The following is a 20,067-nucleotide window of genomic DNA, read 5'->3' on the forward strand; positions in this document are numbered from 1 at the left end:
TTGGGATAGGAACCGCATTTGACCTAAGGGTTCAGGAAGGTTCAAATTTGACAGTTCTTGTGGTTTTTGCTAAGTGCTAAACATGAGAATCTATCCAAGCCTAAGCTATAAAGAATCTTAAGTGGCGAAGAAAAGAACGTAGAACCACAACATTGTCATCAAACTTGACCTTTGTTTTTCTTCCCTCGATCTTTATTACATCAAATAACAACAACTTCACAAGGAAAGACCCTAAGATGTTATTAGCATTAACCAGAATCTATTGTTTCTACAAGTGGGAATAGCTTAGGACCAGACAGATGCAACTATTCTCAAGAATTATAACAGAATTACTTTGTCAATCTAGGAACAACTTGTTTGGGTTAATGATCAAATTAGTCATTGAGTTTGTAAGTGAGTTTAGTTTTAGTCATTTATGAGGGAAAATGACGTTTGGCGGCGGTCATTTTTATAATTGTCGGCGGTTTTTAATCGCCATTAAATGTCATTTTTCCTGAGAGGGACTGAAGTCAAACTCACTTACAAACTCAAGGACTAATATGACCGTCAACCCAATTTTTTTTTTGTATGCAAATATTAGTTGTCGGTAAATTAATTCTTTCACCAGGGTTTGAACCCTTACCTTCATGACCCCAACCCTTATCACTCATAGCTCTTACTACTTGAGCTAATCCCAGGAAGAAATGAACTATGGTTTCAGCCTACATCACAAAATGCAAACCCTCACTGTTGCAATTATACCAAAACTTGGAAAGGGAGGAGGGGCCTGCTGGTCACCCAATATGTGAAAAGTGAGGGGTCCTAATGGAAGATAAGAGCCCTAATTGTGCATCTATATGATAAATTAATATAGGCTTAATTGCAACTTTGGTCCCTGACATTTATAAAAGCCACGATTTTGGTCCCTCACCTAATTTAATTAGAAAAATCGTCCCTCACCTAACACTCTGTGAACAAAGTTGGTCCGACCGTCAATTTTTTAACGGAAGAAGCTTATGTGGTGTTTGAAAACTTAGGTGGAAGTGTCACTGGAGAGAGGGAGGCACATGCCTCTACATCTCAGAGGAAAAAACAACAAAAAAACTCAGAGGAATAGCACACAACCTCAATCCCAGCGTTCCAACAACTAGGCCTCCCAACAGCAAAGCTTCACTATGAGATAAAAAAAACAGCCGAGAGGAGAGGAAGAATCGATTCTGACGCCAGTGGCACTTCCACATAAGCTTTCAGACGCCACGTAAGCTTCTTCCGTTAAAAAATTGACGGTTGGACCAACGTTGTTCACGAAGTGTTAGGTGAGGGACGATTTTTGTAATTAAATTAGGTGAGGGACCAAAATCGTGGCTTTTGTAAATGTCAGGGACCAAAGTTGCAATTAAGCCATTAATATATATAAGTTGATGATAGAAGACATATATGCGCATTTATATTACTGGTTTGATCGAAAGAGAAAAAAATATTGTGGAGGAGGGTGGGGATGACGACAACATGGGGATCTCGGCCATAGGCGAAACGAGATAAAGTGGATGACGTGGGAGTTCTCGACGATGCCTTCACGTTCGTGGAATGGGGAGTTGACTACGGTCGAACGACGTGTAGTAACGGTCGCATGAGCGGTCGAAGGAAGGATTAGGGATTTAGGGTTCTGCTCGAGGTTTGGAACACAGAGGAGCACCGATGGATGGTGAGTTCTCACGTTGGCAAGGTTATAGGCGAAGAGAACAGAGAAGAGAGAGAATAAGGATTACAGATTTAGGGTTCTGTGAGATGTGGTCGCAAGGTAAGAAGCGACCATACGTACCAATTCAAATTTAACGCTACCTATCCAACACTAATGTTTTATTTTGTAGTAGCGTTGACCAGTCAGATGCTAGACACTTGACAATTGGAATTAGACCTCTTAATTAGCGTCAACTTAAGCGAAGACTCTTTTCCTAATCACGTGGCATTTGAGTCAGCCTAGTCGAGGCTAATCTAGTGTCAAACAGACTGACACTACTCTTTAAGTAAAGTGGTTGTTATAGCTTTTTATCTTTTTGTGTTGGTTTTACGAACCCTAAAAAGCAAAAATTAGTGTTTGTGTCGGAACTCACACTAACTTTTGACTATAAAATATCTTTCTTGTAGTGTAAGACCGTAAGTATTGGAAAAAAATGTCATGTTCTAAATGGTTAGTGAAATAAATGTCACGAATTTTGACCAACGTTTGTGGTACTCAAGCCGACATTTTAGAGGGAAGTACTCGCGTGATAAAGTTTGTAGTAACTAGTAAAATATAATATAAAACAATTTATGTGTCTTTTACCCAACAACTTTAGCTTTTGAGATAATTGGTTTTTTTGACATGGTATGAGAGCCTCTCTGACGAAGTGGTCTAGAGTTCGATACTTATCGCCTCCATTTTCTAATACAAAATGGAATTTCAACAAAATCATCATATAGAGGGCCGTATGGACTTACGGCCCTCTATATGATGATTCGACAAGTTACGAAGAAAACTTCGAGCTCATATTGGTCATGGGTTAAGAACGGAAATTGAACTCTATGAGATATAATTTCCCATTGTTCCTCAGTTGCTCAGTGGACCTGTGCAATCTCTCCACAACCATTCATGTGTCCCTTACTCAAAACCTTTAAATTTTAGGATAATTGGTTGTTTAACATAACTCACAATCTTTCAACTTATTAAAATAATTATTTATTTTCTAATTATACTCAACCGTTTAGTTGTTATTACTTGTTTCAATATTCATATTATATATCTCTTCTGATGTAGACCTCGATGGGTTTTCCCACAACTTTTATCATTATTTTTCCATTCCAATAATGATCTCTCTTTTCAACATATTATCGGCTGTTATGAATAGGATGATCATATGGGCTTGGGCCATGTATCTTCTCTCCATGTAATTGACCTAATTCTAGTGCTATAAATAAAGGAGGCTGCATCAAGCAACCACATCTCATTCCACATAATCACTTGTCTCATTCCTGCTTCCCTCTTCTCCTCTCTACCTTCACACTTGTAGTATTATCTTTACTTTATAATACGTTATCAACACGAAGCTGCTCATCGATCTCCTCAAGAATCAAGCAATTCTCATCTCTTCAAGAATCAAAGTAATATTATATTTCTTCTACTCATCTTCTCCAAAAAAAAATTATGAACGCTACCAGCCCAGAAGAACTCGTAGTTCAATTTTTTTCACATTCTCGTTTATATTTTTATCTTGGTCTTCAACTTCTCGGTATATATGGATGGTCCCTATATTTATAGGTATGAAAATCTAGCTGTTTTCACATAAATAGGGACATATAAAAAGTTCAAAGCAAGGGTGGCCTACATACTACAAAAGCTATAGTCACGTTGACAACATGTGTGCCTTATCAGCGCCTGAACAAAACGGGGGCAACTATCTCTTATTCGTATCTCAACAATATTGATGAGGAAATTTTGTAGATATTTTTAGTCATGAAAATGACAACGACTTAAATTGCGAGTTTCCCAGATGTATGGAAAACCAAAAGATAAAGATTGTGTTGGTAATTTCTATCTTACAGCATGCAAAAGAGTAACCGAACGATCAAATAATTGTTTTTAATCATAGAAATATCCTCTGTTGAATGTTGATACAATTTTAATGGATGTGTGCGTGATAAAGGTCAATATCACATAACTTATAGTGCATTTCCTACGGATCAAAGTTTCAATATCAGAGAAGTTAAACAACTTCTTTAAGAACGAGCAAGTACTTATAATTAGTGTGAACAGTTAAGATTCATATGTATAAGAATAAAAAATAAAGAATAAAAAAAATAAAGAATCTTTATCAAAGTTGTTTTTTTTTTTTATCTAATTACACTTATAAAGATTTTACTCAAATAAGAATTATTTTTTCCAAGATGTTAGAGTCTCACATTGGCTACAGATGTGGCCAAACAAGTGCTTATAATAGGTAAAGCAACCCTCAACTCTTGAGCTAGCTTTTGTGGTTGAGTATATGCCACCATAATTCTAATATTGTATCAAAGTCTATCATAGATCTATTTATTGTGGAGACCTCCCATATTTGGGTCACCCGTTGATATTAATTTCACGCTCTAGATGTCCGGTCCTAGGCGTGAGTGAGTGTGTTAGAGTCACACATTGACTAGAGATGTAGCCAAACAAGTGCTTATAAAGGGTAGAGCAACCCTTAATTCTTGAGCTAGCTTTAATGGTTGAGTATAGGCCTCAACTCCTAATTTCTAATACAAGAAGTGAAAGATTGGATGCATTTCCTTGTCTTTTACTGCTTTCCATGAATTTCCAGACCTCAAAAAGTTGGAGGCAATCAGTCTCAAAGCAAACACGACCAAACTCAAGATCTAAAGCCAACAACACCAAGGACCACCTGAAAAAAATTGCTTCAGCAATCGCCGGAGAAAGGTCTTCAATAGTAGCTGAAGTCGCAGTTACCAAAATGTTACCATTGAAATTACGAACAATACACCCGAGTCCTGCCAAACTCACCTCTGAAACAATTACATCAAAGTAGAGCTTGAAAACCCCATAGTGAGGAAGCCACCAATGCTCCTAGGTCGTTGTATGAGGGGGGCGTACAGGTGTTGCAATGCCACCAGGGACGGATGCAAGTAGGGGAGTATGAGGGCAAGTGCCCTCACTTGAATTTGCAAAAATAAATTAGAAAAAAATTTGAGTAGTAAAAGTATGTGATTTTTTATGACTCATTTGATAAAAAATGCCCTCACTAAATTTGATTAATAAAAGTATGGTTTTTTATGACCCATTTGATAAAAATTGCCCTCACTTATGTCCCACATTACTTAAAGTTGAAACTTTTGTACACAAATTGAGTACTTTTTTATTTGGTTTGTCTTGAATCTTGAGTAATCTCCATCAGATATTATATCATTCTTTCACTCTCATTTCTTTTGTCCAATTGTTATATCTTGGCTCACAAGATAACCCCAACCCCAAATCCCCAACCATTTTCCTTCTTTCATTCAACACTCAATAGCTGTGTGAGGTTGATTTATAGATACATTGATGATGGATGCCTATGTAAGATCAAGTTTTGATCATGTAGTACAACTCTATGTTTTGATGATTACAAGTTAACGTTTTAGTATGAACAATTATGGTACTCTAACGTGTTTTCTGAGTGTGTTCATGACAGGCTCTAACCTTGATGTAATCTCACACAAATCAGAAGCACTTTGCTTAAAGAGTGACCCTAGCAACGCTTTCGCAATCTCTATGTTCAAACTGAACAGTAGAAAAGCTTCAGAAGATCTGAAGATAGTCAAGCTCTGATGTGGACTCAACTCACTTGAAGTTCTGAAGATCCAGACATTCTGATAGCTCAGACACTCTGAAGGTCAGAAGCTCTGATGGTTTAGAAGACTCTGAAGATCTAGAAGCTGAAAAGTGTAGCCTCTGAAGTCCAGAAGCAAACTGGCTCTGAAGACCAAGTACTTCTCCCCTGAGTTCAGAATCAGAAGATACAACGGTTAGAGGATCCATGCTTCCCTCTGACTCTGATCAACAAGCTTCACAAGTTCCAACACGAAGCATTCCTCTGATCAGAAGTCAACAAGGTTAAAGGTCACGTCACTATCCAAAGTACAAAAGTAAGTGTACTATCATGACGACCTAACCTAACATTCTCAGCCACAGCAGAAGCTGGAAATCCCAGATCTGCCCTCCAACGGTAGCATTTCCATGCAATGTTCAAACCCTAATCCTTGGAGTATATATAGAGGCTAAAGACTGAAAGATGCTGTTGGAAGAAACTTACACGCGCAAGCTATATTCAAATCTTCTTAGCAATCTTTCTTCATCGAATTCATTGTGTTTACTATAAGCTTTTCAGAAGCAATCTCTTTGTAAACAATATCTTTTAAACAGTTGTTTAGTTTACCTTTAGGAGATCAAGGTTGATCGGATCCTAAAGAAGACTAAGAGAGTGAATCTTAGTGTGAGCTAAGTCAGTGTATTGTTAGTCACTTGTAGGTTTCAAGTGCAGTTGTAACAAATCTCTTATTAGTGAATTGCCTTCATTCTAAGAAGGAAGAAATCACCTTCACGGGTGGACTGGACTAGCTTGAGTGATTCATCAAGTGAACCAGAATAAAATCCTTGTGTGCTTTTCTCATCTCTTATCTTAAGCACTTTACTTGTGTCTCGAAAGATTTGTTAAAATCTTAAGTGGGAAGTTTTATTCTGAAAACGCTATTATAACCCCCCTTCTATCGTTTTTCATACCTTCAATTTGTATCAGAGCGCAAGTTCTGATTACCACACCTAACAGTGTTCAGTGATCCGGGCCGGTGTGAAAAACAAATGGCTACCACAAGTGAAACGCAAAAAGATGGTTACAATGCAAAGCCTCCTATGTTCGATGGTCAAAGGTTCGAATATTGGAAAGACATAATAGAAAGTTTTTTTCTGGGCTTCGACGCAGATCTCTGGGATATCATTGTGGATGGCTACGAGCGTCCAGTTGATGCTGATGGCAAGAAGATTTTCAGATCAGAGATGACTGCTGAGCAAAAGAAGCTTTACTCACAGCACCACAAAGCTAGAGCTATTCTTCTTAGTGCTATTTCCTATGAAGAGTACCAGAATATTACAGATCGTGAGTTTGCTAAGGGTATCTTTGAATCCTTGAAAATGTCCCATGAAGGAAACAAGAAAGTGAAAGAATCAAAGGCGTTGTCCTTGATTCAGAAGTATGAATCCTTCATCATGGAACCTAACGAGTCCATTGAGGATATGTTTTCTAGATTTCAGTTGCTTGTAGCTGGAATAAGACCTCTCAACAAAAGCTACACTACAAAAGATCATGTCATAAGGGTTATTAGAAGTCTTCCTGAAAGCTGGATGCCTTTAGTGACTTCAATAGAGCTCACAAGAGATGTTGAGCGTACGAGTTTAGAAGAACTCATCAGCATACTGAAATGTCATGAACTGAAGCGCTCAGAAATGCAGGATCTGAGGAAGAAGTCTATAGCCTTGAAATCCAAATCTGAGAAGTCTAAATCTGAGAAGTCGAAAGCTCTCCAAGCTGAAGCAGAAGAATCTGAAGAAGCATCAGAAGATTCTGATGAAGATGAGCTGACTCTGATCTCCAAAAGGCTCAACCACATCTGGAAGCACACGCAGAGCAAATACAGAGGCTCTGGAAAGGCCAAAGGAAAGTTTGAATCCTCATCTGGCCAGAAGAAGTCCTCAATCAAGGAAGTCACTTGTTTTGAATGCAAAGAATCAGGGCACTACAAGAGTGATTGTCCAAAGCTGAAAAAGGACAAGAAGCCAAAGAAGCACTTCAAAACTAAGAAAAGTCTGATGGTAACTTTTGATGAATCAGAGTCAGAAGATGTTGACTCTGAAGGTAAAGTTCAAGGACTCATGGCTATTGACAAAGACAAAGAAGCAGAGTCAAAAGATTCAACTAACTCTGAATCAGCATCAGAGGAAAATCCTAACTCAGATGATGAAAATGAGGTATTCGCTTCTTTCTCAACCTCTGAACTAAAACATGCTTTGTCTGATATTATGGATAAGTATAACTCTTTATTGACTAAGCATAAAAAGTTGAAAAAAGGATTTCTCTACTACTTCTAAGACTTCTGCTGAACATGAGAAAATTATTTCTGAAATGAAAAATAATAATCATGCTTTAGTAAATTCTAACTCTGTGCTTAAGAACCAGATTGCTAAGTTAGAAGAAGTGGTTGCTTGTGATGCCTCTGATAGTAAGAATGAATCTAAATATGAAAAATCCTTTCAAAGATTCCTGGCTAAAAACGTAGACAGAAGCTTGATGGATTCAATGATCTATGGCGTAAGTAGAAATTGAATGTATGACATTGGCTATTCTAGACCCAGTAGAAATGAGCCTCCTATGCCTAAGGCTAAATCTTTATATGAACATTTTGTACCCTCTGGTACTATATTACCTGAACCTTTACCTGTTAAAGTTGCTGACCCCCCTCTTATAAAGGGAACCTTCTCCATGTCTAAATATCATGCTAAAATTCCTTTACACTATCATGTTAAGAAACCCAAGGTGATCAGAACCTCTGAGGGAACTAACAAGAGAGGACCCAGAAAGTGGGTACCTAAGGATAAGATTATCTATGTTGCAGATATCCTTGATCGCTCCACTGAAAGACCAATCATGGTACCTGGACAGTGGATGCTCGCGTCACATGACGAGAGAAAGACGTATGTTCCAAGAGCTAAAACTTAAGCCTGGAGGCGAAGTTGGCTTTGGTGGCAATGAAAAGGGTAAAATTGTTGGTACTGGTACTATTTGTGTTGATAGTAGTCCATACATTGATAATGTTCTATTGGTAGATGGCTTAACTCACAACTTATTGTCTATAAGTCAATTAGCTGACAAGGGTTATGATGTTATTTTCAATCAAAAGTCTTGTAGGGCTGTAAGTCAGATCGATGGCTCTGTTCTGTTTAACAGCAAGAGGAAGAACAACATTTATAAGATCAGATTATCTGAGTTGGAATCTCAGAATGTGAAGTGCCTTCTTTCTGTTAATGAGGAGCAATGAGTATGGCATAGACAGTTAGGGCATCCTAGTATGAGAAAGATTTCTCAGCTGAGTAAGCTCAACCTTGTCAGGGGCTTACTCGCTCTGAAGTTCTCTTCAGATGCTGTTTGTGAAGCATGTCAGAAAGGCAAATTCACAAAAGTCCCCGTTTAAGGCAAAGAATGTTGTCTCAACCTCAAGGTCGTTGGAACTTCTGCATATCGACCTGTTTGGACCAGTGAAAACTGAGTCTATAGGTGGCAAAAGATATTGGATGGTCATTGTTTATGACTTTAGCCGCTGGACATGGGTAAAATTTCTATCCCGCAAGGATGAGTCTCATTCTGTGTTCTCTACCTTCATTGCCCAAGTGCAAAACGAGAAGGCTTGTAGGATTGTGCGTGTCAGAAGTGATCATGGTGGAGAGTTTGAGAATGACAAGTTTGAGAGTCTGTTTGATTCCTATGGAATTGCACATGATTTCTCTTGTCCCAGAACTCCTCAACAAAATGGTGTTGTTGAGAGGAAGAACAGAACTCTTCAGGAGATGGCTAGAACCATGCTCCAAGAAACTGGCATGGCTAAGCACTTTTGGGCAGAGGCAGTAAATACAGCATGTTACATTCAGAACAGAATCTCTGTGAGACCAATTCTGAATAAGACTCCTTATGAATTGTGGAAGAACATAAAACCCAACATTTCTTATTTTCATCCTTTTGGCTGTGCTTGTTATGTTCTCAATACTAAGGATAGATTGCATAAATTTGATGCTAAGTCTTCTAAGTGTCTATTACTCGGTTACTCTGAGAGATCTAAAGGTTTTAGATTTTATAATACTGATGCTAAGACTATTGAAGAATCTATTCATGTTAGATTTGATGATAAGCTTGATTCTGATCAGTCAAAGCTAGTTTAAAAGTTTGCAGATTTGAGTATAAATGTTTCTGATAAAGGCAAAGCTCCAGAGGAAGCTGAGCCAGAGGAAGATGAACCAGAAGAAGCTGGTCCCTCTGATTCACAACCTCAGAAGAAGAGCAGAATCACTGCGTCTCATCCTAAGGAATTGATTATGGGTAACAAAGATGAACCAGTCAGAACCAGATCAGCCTTCAGAACCTCTGAAGAGACTCTGCTCAGTCTGAAAGGATTGGTGTCCTTAATTGAACCCAAGTCAATTGATGAAGCTCTTCAAGACAAGGACTGGATTCTGGCTATGGAAGAAGAACTGAATCAATTTTCCAGGAATGATGTTTGGAGCCTAGTGAAGAAACCTCAAAGCATTCACGTGATTGGAACCAAATGGGTTTTCAGAAACAAGCTGAATGAGAAAGGAGATGTAGTCAGAAACAAGGCAAGACTAGTTGTTCAAGGCTACAGTCAGCAAGAAGGAATAGACTATACTGAAACGTTTGCTCCAGTAGCAAGACTGGAAGCTATCAGACTACTGATCTCATTCTTAGTGAATCACAACATAATTATTCATCAGATGGATGTTAAGAGTGCCTTCCTAAATGGTTACATCTCAGAGGAAGTCTATGTTCATCAACCTCCAGGTTTTGAAGATGAGAAGAACTCTGATCATGTTTTCAAATTGAAGAAATCTCTCTGTGGTCTGAAGCAAGCTCCCAAAGCATGGTATGAGAGACTCAGCTCATTCCTTCTGGAAAATAAGTTTGTAAGGGGTAAAGTAGATACAACTCTCTTTTGCAAAACTTACAAAGATGATATCTTGATTGTGCAAATTTATGTTGATGATATTATATTTGGATCTGCTAATCCATCTCTATGCAAAGAGTTTTCTGAGATGATGCAGGCTGAATTTGAAATGAGTATGATGGGAGAACTCAAGTACTTTCTGGGTATACAAGTTGATCAAACACCAGAAGGAACGTACATCCATCAGAGCAAGTACACTAAAGAACTTCTGAAGAAGTTCAACATGACAGAATCTACAATTGCTAAGACTCCAATGCATCCTACATGCATCCTGGAGAAAGAAGATGCAAGTGGTAAAGTTTGTCCGAAGCTCTATTGTTGTATGATAGGATCTCTTCTATACTTAACTGCATTTAGGCCAGATATTCTGTTTAGTGTTCATCTATGCGCTCGTTTTCAATCAGATCCGAGGGAAACCCACTTAATTGCTGTTAAGAGGATCCTGAGATATCTGAAAAGTACCACTAACCTTGGCTTGATGTATAAGAAAGCATCAGAGTATAAGCTTTCAGGTTACTGTGATGCTGATTATGCTAGAGATAGAACTGAGAGAAAAAGTACTTCTGGAAATTGTCAATTTCTGGGAAGTAACTTAGTCTCATGGGCAAGCAAGAGGCAATCAACCATTGCACTATCCACTGCAGAGGCAGAATATATCTCAGCAGCCATCTGCAGCACTCAGATGCTCTGGATGAAACATCAGCTAGAGGATTATCAAATCCTTGAGAGCAACATCCCAATCTATTGTGATAACACTACTGCAATTTCATTGAGTAAGAATCCTATCTTACACTCAAGGGCAAAACATATTGAGGTAAAGTATCATTTTATTAGAGATTATGTTCAGAAGGGCGTACTTCTTCTGAAGTTTGTTGATACTGACCATCAATGGGCACATATCTTTACAAAGCCCTTAGCAGATGATAGATTTAATTTCATTCTGAAAAATCTGAATATGGACTTTTGTCCAGCATGAAGATGGATTAGAACCTCTCGCTACGATGCTTCTCTATTAGAAGATGTCTAGTTCAGAAGGTAACTCTATCAGAGGATAAGTACCCATTGGTTCTTACTCTGAAGCTGAGACAGTAAACGTGTGTCAGTTGCTATGATACATCGTTCCTTGTGCTCGTGCTGACAATCTGTTGTAATGGGTGTAGATGTGCTTCTCTCCACCGTGTGATGTGTGTATTAACTGTTTGTACTGATGTCTTTAATTTTTAACCGTTGATTTTACTTTGCTTTTTAATCAACAACGGTTATCTTCAAACACCACTACGCACACACGTTTCCCATCACTTTCGGTTTTACCTTCTCTCTCCTGCTTTTGCAAAACCCTTATCTTCTTCAATTCTCTCTCGCTTTCAACCTCTTCTCTTCTACCCAAACCTTCATCCATCACAATGGTGAATCAAGAAAGAGCTGACTTCGGTGACAAGTCTGATTCCGCTGATGGAAGAGTTTTTCCCAATTTAGTTGTGGGTCTTCCAACTGGGCAAGTAGGTCCTGTTCTGCGTTCTCGTTCGACTGAAAATGTCCAACATGAAGTGCAAGATGCTGAAGATGTTGTCTCACTCTCTCAGAGACAATGTGTGGTTACCTGCTGCTTTGCTCCTGAAGAACTCCAGGTTCTTGCTGAATGGAAATTTGATTTTGATGTCATTGCTGCAAATGGGTTTGACCTGCGTCCTGAGATTCAAGCACAAGGCTGGGAAGGGTACTTTCAAAGAATCAGTGGTCCGGTGCATGAGAAGCTCGTGAAGGAATTCTGGAAACACGCAGATTGCAATGAGCACCAAGTAGTATCCTTCATTCTGGGAAAAAGGATCATCATAACTGAGAAAGCAATTGCAAGGCTTCTGGGTCCAGAATCAAGCAAGGGCTACAGGTTTCAGTTGCAAGAATCAAAGGTCTCAACCAACACCAAGGAGAAAGTCAACATGGCTCTCTACTCTACATGGAAGCCAGGAAAGAATGATTGCAAGACCAAGGAGCTTCACCCTGATTTGAGAATCTGGCACAAGATTCTTCTGTACTGCATCAACCAAAGACCAAGGGGAAGCTCTCCTGATTACATCAACTTCACCCAGAAGGTGTTATTGTTCTTTGTCAAGGACCACAAGAAGGTGTGCCTGCCTTACTTCCTCTTCTCCTATCTAAAGGAGTGCATCAAGAAATCCAGAACCACCGCCTCACCAAAATCTGCCATAAAATACATACCTTTTGGTAGTTTGCTCTCTGACTTCTTTGTGGAAAGCAAATTGGTGCATGTCCTGCGAAGGTTGGGATGTTCTGAAGACTTGACAACAATAGCTGGAGATACTTTCAATGCCACATCTTTGAAAAGAATGGGCATGATTGAAACCAAAGCTGATTCCAGCACTGTTGAAGGAAGAACAAGGAAAAGGATTCCTCTAAAGGACTATCCTCTCTGGTCCAAGGCTGATGATCCAGAGGCTATCAGATACTATCTTGAGGATCTGAAGCAGCAAGGCTTTGAGATTGATGTGAACCAATTCTTCAGAAATCTCCAAGACCCTCCGGACTTCGAGTCCCCAAGGAAGAAGAAGACCAAGAGGAAGCAAGTTGAAGCATCTGAGGAGAAGGATCCCTCTGATGGTGATGACAACGATGATAATGATGCTCCACCGCCTAAGAAGAAGGCTAAGAAGGTCAGGATTGCACATCAAGTAGTTATCGTGGAAACTACTCAGGAACAAGTTAGACCTGCACCCTCCATCAGAGTCACACGATCTGCAGCAAGAGCTTCAAATTGGTTCTCCCTCTGAAGTTTCCAGCAGCAACCACTCCTCATCACCTGAACCAAACCTTTCCCTTATTCCCTACACTTACTCTGGACCAACCACCCTTCTTGACTGCATCAATGCATTTAATCATGAAGCATCATTAAGGATCAGCAATGTGCATGGTCGCACTGACCTAAGTGCAAGTCCAGACCTGGTTGTTGAAGAATGGGAACGTCTGTGTTCTTGGATGGTGGACCAAGTTCCTCTGGTGATGGGGTTTCTCAACTCTGAGAAGGCAAAATGTGTTGAAGCTGCTACCCAACGTCTTAGACGAAGAGAACTTCTGGCTGAACAACAGATAAGGGAACAACTCTATTCTGCTATTGAAGAAGCACGAAAGAAGAAAGAACAAGAAGAAGAAGCTGCAAGGATTGAAGAAGAGCAACGAGAAGCTGCAATGTTGCAAACTCTGGAACAAGCTGCTCAACTTCAAGCTGAAGCTAAGGCTCTCTGAAATCAAGCTTTTAGCATTATTCCAGTTGCTTCTGCATCAGGTCAAACTTCTCACTCTGATCAAGCTACAACATCTGCTACACCTCAGTCAGATTCTATGATTGATCTCATTGAACAACGCCTTGACTCTCATGATGCCATTCTTCAAGAGCTAAAGCAGATGTGCACAGAGCTTCTACGGAGAACACCCAATCCTTAATACTTATGCGCTCTGATCATTTCATTTCATCTCTGTCATGCGTTTTCACTCTGAACTCTTCTATTATTTAGCTCAGAATCTAGATATCACTAACGTTTTCATTAAGTCTTAGATTCAGGGGGAGCTAAGCTCAGAATCAAGCTGTGACTTGGATTCATAATGAGCAAGATAAACCATTCACATCAGGATAAGTCTAATTCTATTTCTCTAAACTCTGAGTGAATTCAGTTTATTGTTTAAGAATTGTTCATCAAAATACAGGGTTTTGTCATCATAAAAAAGGGGGAGATTGCAAGATCAAGTTTTGATCATGTAGTACAACTCTATGTTTTGATGATTACAAGTTAACGTTTTAGTATGAACAATTATGGTACTCTAACGTGTTTTCTGAGTGTGTTCATGACAGGCTCTGACCTTGATGTAATCTCACACAAATCAGAAGCACTTTGCTTAAAGAATGACCCTAGCAACGCTTTCGCAATCTCTATGTTCAAACTGAACAGTAGAAAAGCTTCAGAAGATCTGAAGATAGTCAAGCTCTGATGTGGACTCAACTCACTTGAAGTTCTGAAGGTCCAGACGTTCTGATAACTCAGACACTCTGAAGGTCAGAAGCTCTGATGGTTTAGAAGACTCTGAAGATCTAGAAGCTGAAAAGTGTAGCCTCTGAAGTCCAGAAGCAAACTGGCTCTGAAGACCAAGTACTTCTCCTCTGAGTTCAGAATCAGAAGATACAACGGTCAGAGGATCCATGCTTCCCTCTGACTCTGATCAACAAGCTTCACAAGTTCCAACCCGAAGCATTCCTCTGATCAGAAGTCAACAAGGCTAAAGGTCACGTCACTATCCAAAGTACAAAAGTAAGTGTACTATCATGACGACCTAACCTAACATTCTCAGCCACAGCAGAAGCTGGAAATCTCAGATCTGCCCTCCAACGGTAGCATTTCCATGCAATGTTCAAACTCTAATCCTTGGAGTATATATAGAGGCTGAAGACTGAAAGATGCTGTTGGAAGAAACTTACACGCGCAAGCTATATTCAAATCTTCTTAGCAATCTTTCTTCATCGAATTCATTGTGTTTACTATAAGCTTTTCAGAAGCAATCTCTTTGTAAACAATATCTTTTAAACAGTTGTTTAGTTTACCTTTAGGAGATCAAGGTTGATCGGATCCTAAAGAAGACTAAGAGAGTGAATCTTAGTGTGAGCTAAGTCAGTGTATTGTTAGTCACTTGTAGGTTTCAAGTGCAGTTGTAACAAATCTCTGATTAGTGAATTGCCTTCATTCTAAGAAGGAAGAAATCACCTTCATAGGTGGACTGGACTAGCTTGAGTGATTCATCAAGTGAACCAGGATAAAATCCTTGTGTGCTTTTCTCATCTCTTATCTTAAGCACTTTACTTGTGTCTCGAAAGATTTGTTAAAATCTTAAGTGGGAAGTTTTATTCTGAAAACGCTATTCAAACCCCCCCTTTCTATCGTTTTTCACACCTTCAGTCTACATCTATACCATTCATCATGGCTTGTTTTTTAAAATACATTAGTTGCAGCATAACAAAACTTACAATCATATGAGTTAATAAAAAATATTATAAGAATTATTTTATTCCTTATTTCATTAAATTAATATTTTTAGGAGTATGAAACTAATTACGGTACTTATGTTATTTTTGCAATAGAAAAGTTTCTCAAGAAAATCAATATTAGGGCAATCATTTTCTTCTCAATATTAAGTACTTGATAAAATTTTGGGTTCGTCAATGAAAAAATGTTTTATGAAATTTGATTCATAAATTTTTTATAGTAATCGTAGTTTAAGTTCAAAAATTTCATGTTATCATCCTTGTAATAGCTTCTAGAGAATTATACTTCAAAATATAAAAGTCTGTAGAAAACAATTATATATGATATGAATTCAAATTTTAATAGTATTATTATTATATTTTTAACATTCTAAACTTACTTACATGTGTGTTTTTCCCTCACAACAAAAAATTCCTAGATCCGTCACTTTATGCCACAATGGAGGGACGCGGAGACACCGCGCGTTAAAGCACATAATCTAGAAAAGTTCAATGATGGCGGAAAAGTAATATGTTCCTACCCTGCCAAAGAGAATACAGCAAAGCAATAAAATATCCAATGCTATTAAGATCAACCTGTGCAATAAAATTCAGCAAGAAAACATGAAAAGAACAATCATTGCCAATTAAGTCGCTGCCCAATGATGAGGCAAACCCATATAACCGCTCAATTGCAGGATGGAACAATAAATCTTCCAAATCTATGCTACAACAATGAAGAGAAGCATGCACCGGAAGAAGCTCAAGACAAACTCTCCAGGATGTTTCTTTACATATGGCCTCCGACTTCTTGAGTTTTCTCCCTATACGTTTTTGGAAGCGTTGGATCGGAGAAGATGAAGTCGATGCCACAACATGATCATTATTATGTTGTCAAAAAAAATTATACCCCGACCACGTCAGGTAAATACCATCATAGGAGTGTGGCTAATAAAACATGTCATGATGACTCTGCCACGCAAGGGCATGGACAAAATTTTCTTAGTTGTAGGAGACCAAAACAAATAATCAATAAGATCTTGAATCTAAGCCAAAGAAGAAGGCACGAATAAGTCTAAAAAGAAATTAATGTCAAGCCCATTAGCAACTTCTGTTTTATAAACCAACAGAGCTCCATTAGGAATCCTGCGATAAATTTCGTTTTTTTTGTCAACTTATATTTTTTTTTCGTTGCAATGGGTTATTTATTGGGCCTGTTTTTTTTATCAATTTACTATATTGGGGACATTTATTGGGTCTGTTGTTGGTAGGACTTGAACACGGGACTTCATGTAACCAGATAACCAGCTTTACCACTAAACCACCCAGTTGGTTTGGTTATTAGAACCGTTTTTTAATTATTATATGTTAACTTTATATAGCATTTAATTTTTATTACAATTTAAATAGATAATGTTCTTTAAAAAAAATTATTAGGGGTTCATTTTTATTATTTGCCCAGGGCCTCCAAAATGACGGGACCATCCCTGCTCCCAAACATTCACCCGCCTACCATCTTCAATTTTCCACACATCTAGCTTCTTCTTGGAAAATCCACGCCTAACTAAGTCGATAACCTTTCTTAGCCAAAAAGTATTTCCATGAGGGAAATAAATAGCTTTGAAGACCGGCTAAGTAAAACATAAAGATGCAACATAATACACCACCAATTATTCCCCACAAGTGCTATGTTGAAAGCAAAGTCCTGAAAACTAAGGCCTCTGAGATATCCTTTGAGCGACATAAGCTATCCCACTTGAGTCATGCATGCCCCTTTTGGTGACTTCACCAGTCACCACCTGACTAAAATCGATTAATCATTCAATCTGAGAATAAAGACTATCCCGTAATGAAACATGACAATTGACCATGCAAGAAGAGATGCCTTGAGCTACTACTTTAACCAACACCACTTGAGCCATGCATGCCCCTTTTTTTTCGCTTTTTCATCTTCTTCTAGACTCACTTCTTAACAAAATTAAATATCTGAATTTTTGACTTATAAGAACCTACAGATGTTTTTCATTGAAAACTAAACTAGTATTAATTGTAACAAACTACATACATGTCTTTTTGCCATGGCCATCGTTCGGAAATTAAAAAGGAAAAAATAAAATAAAACTGTGCTTCATTTAATACACACTATCTCTACTCTACAGGTCATCAATATCTTTCATTTTAGTTTTGTTTTAAATTAATACTACAACTAATACGCACGATACACATTAATATTACACTTTCATTTTGATATATATTTTAATTAAATGCATGGATCACGTTACCAAGACCATTGAATTGGCTAAAGCAGAGGCCCCAGCTGCATTTTTTTGTTGCATTCAGTATACATCAGTCGTTAAGGACGTCTTATTCAGAAGATAAGAAAAAATCAGCATTTTTCTTGTCCAATTTTGCCTAAAGAGTCACATTTCCTAATCCAAGAGCATTGTTAACCTTGTTATATATGTATAGCAATAGCACCCTCTTAAAGAACCAGCAGAAGCAGAAGAAAGAAATGAAGGGCCAAGAACAAATCAAAATGTCTAAGGTTATCAAAATTGATTCTCAGAAATCATGGGAGCATCACATCTTCTATGCTACCAATCAAAGCTACCCTGTGAGTCTCTTTTGCTTATTTTGAATTCATTCTATATAAACAATGTTTTTTCCATATTAAACAAATTGAAATTTGTAGGTTGTGGTTCATTTCTCTGCTTTCTGGTGTGTGCCTTCTATAGTTATGAATCCTTTCTTTCAAGAATTGGCCTCCACCTATCAGAATGCTTTGTTTCTGACATTGGATGTGGATGAGGTTAAGGTATTTAATTAATTCCAACACAAACCCACATCTGTTTATTAAAATTTAAAAGTTAATACTCTGCTTTACTTTAATCTAATTTAGTTCTAGTACTAAATATCTATTCATCTTTTTCCATTCATAGTATTGCCAAAGCTTATCTCTGATCCAATCTCCAATACAAGTATCCATATGTGCTTAATTTATAATATTGAAAGAATTGATTATTTGATTATATTACATTAAATGAAACTTTTTTGCAGAGAATCTTTAATTCTTTATCTGTTGTATTTTGGACATACTAGCTAGTCCGCAACTGCAGTATCTAGATCTCTAATCCCCATTTTCCTTTTGGTCCCTCAAAATTGAAAGATGGGTCCCTTCTTCTGCTGTCTGCACATTGCAGATTTTTGTTAGCTATGAATTGGATAATATGATATTAGAGGACCTAGATCATTTCTAACCAAAAGTGGACCTAGATCATTTAAAAAGAACATCTGGTACCAACAAACATTTCCCCAAAATGCACTTATTAGATTGAGCGGATGCGCTTTGTCATTTACCTACCCAATGCGGCTTATAACTGTCTTAACCCCTTTTATTTGCTATGTACATGGCTATTCAGGAAATTGCCTCCAAGTTTGAGATAAAGGCCATGCCTACTTTTGTGTTGCTGAGTGGTGGAGTTCCTGTGGAGAAAATTGTAGGTGCAAATCCAGATGAAATAAGGAAAAGGGTTGATCATTTTATTCACTCAACTCGTTCCTGCAATTATGTTGATCAAACCATGAACGTATGAACAAGGAGTTTGTCAAAGCTGTAACCAAGGCTACTTAGAATTGTTATTCATCATAATAACACAGGAATCATTGCATTGCATTATGTGTTCTATTCCAAGTAACAGTTCTGGTTGTTTTCTTGTTTGTAAAGGTTTGATGAGGCCATGTGAGATACGAGTGACTATATTGTGATTATTTGGGTGTGGAAAGTAGCTTGAGTGTGTACATGAGTATTTTAGTGTGCATTGAATTTCTTTATTATAGATGAAAGTGATCTCTTTTAATATTCTTCCTTACCATTCAAGCAATCAAGCATATCACCTGATTGGTTTGAACGTTGAACTTGTAATATGGTTAGGACGACCACCTACCGGGCTAGCACCCGACCAAGGTTACCCGGGGAAAGCCCCGAGGGGACGACCGGGGTGGGGCGTCCAGGGGCCGTACCACAAGCGGGGCGACATCCTCTCCTGATCCTGGTACTTGGACCCCACCACCTAGGGGTTGACCTAGGCCCACCACCCTACGGAACTAGGGTGGTTGGGGGGTGGGTCCCTGGGAATTCTAGGCCGTTAGATCACTGTTAACAACAGGAGGAGCAGAAGGATCCAACGACCCTTAGTCCACCAGTACGGGCCATGCATGACGTTGCATGGCTCCAAGTCTCCAACCCTAATACCCCAACGTGTATATAAAGGACGCGACACATCCATTCTAAGGTACATGATTCTCTTCACTTCACTACTCACTTACTTGATTCCCCTACTCACTTTAGCATTGAAGTCCCTTGCAGGAGCCCCTCCCGGGATCACCCAGCTTAGCTTGTCAGCACCCCAGCTCTTCTTCCCTCTCTGCTGCCCCTGCGCACGGGGTAGCTTGGTCACCCCGATCACTGTATACCTCTCACCGGTACCTCTAAACGCAAAACTCACTGACTCAATGATATGTTTTGCATATTCTCCATCAGCACTTGAATTGCCTCCTCATCAAAATCATCAAAGACCAATCTTAACTGTTCGGGAGACCGGGGAGCTTATGAGTTATGATATATACACACATCTCCACTTCTTTTCCACCTTCATTTCTATCTATTTCTCTTTAATTTATCAATCAAATCATCTATCACATCTTTACTTTCTCTCTCCTTTCTTCCTATCTCTCTCTTCCTCCACCTCTCCACACCTCATTTTTTAGGT

General features: G+C 38.6%; 1 protein-coding gene across 1 annotated transcript; it reads left to right on the plus strand.

Moving 5' to 3' along the window:
- Positions 1–17,679: 17,679 nt before the first annotated feature.
- LOC130748238 (thioredoxin-like protein CXXS1) lies at positions 17,680–19,157 on the plus strand. The gene is made up of 3 exons (XM_057601418.1): positions 17,680–17,912; positions 17,991–18,113; positions 18,718–19,157. Exons 1-3 carry the CDS (start codon positions 17,760–17,762, stop codon positions 18,889–18,891), a joined length of 450 nt encoding a protein of 149 aa, XP_057457401.1. The 5' UTR covers positions 17,680–17,759; the 3' UTR covers positions 18,892–19,157.
- The last annotated feature ends 910 nt before the right edge of the window (positions 19,158–20,067 follow it).

The sequence above is a fragment of the Lotus japonicus genome, chromosome 3 (genome assembly GCF_012489685.1).
Source record: "Lotus japonicus ecotype B-129 chromosome 3, LjGifu_v1.2".
Taxonomy (NCBI): domain Eukaryota; kingdom Viridiplantae; phylum Streptophyta; class Magnoliopsida; order Fabales; family Fabaceae; genus Lotus; species Lotus japonicus.

Coding starts and splice junctions, on each gene's coding strand:
- LOC130748238 (XM_057601418.1), top strand. CDS start 17,760: ATGTATAGCAATAGCACCCTCTTAAAGAACCAGCAGAAGCAGAAGAAA. Junction 17,913..17,990: donor CTACCAATCAAAGCTACCCT/GTGAGTCTCTTT, acceptor TGAAATTTGTAG/GTTGTGGTTCATTTCTCTGC. Junction 18,114..18,717: donor TGGATGTGGATGAGGTTAAG/GTATTTAATTAA, acceptor ATGGCTATTCAG/GAAATTGCCTCCAAGTTTGA.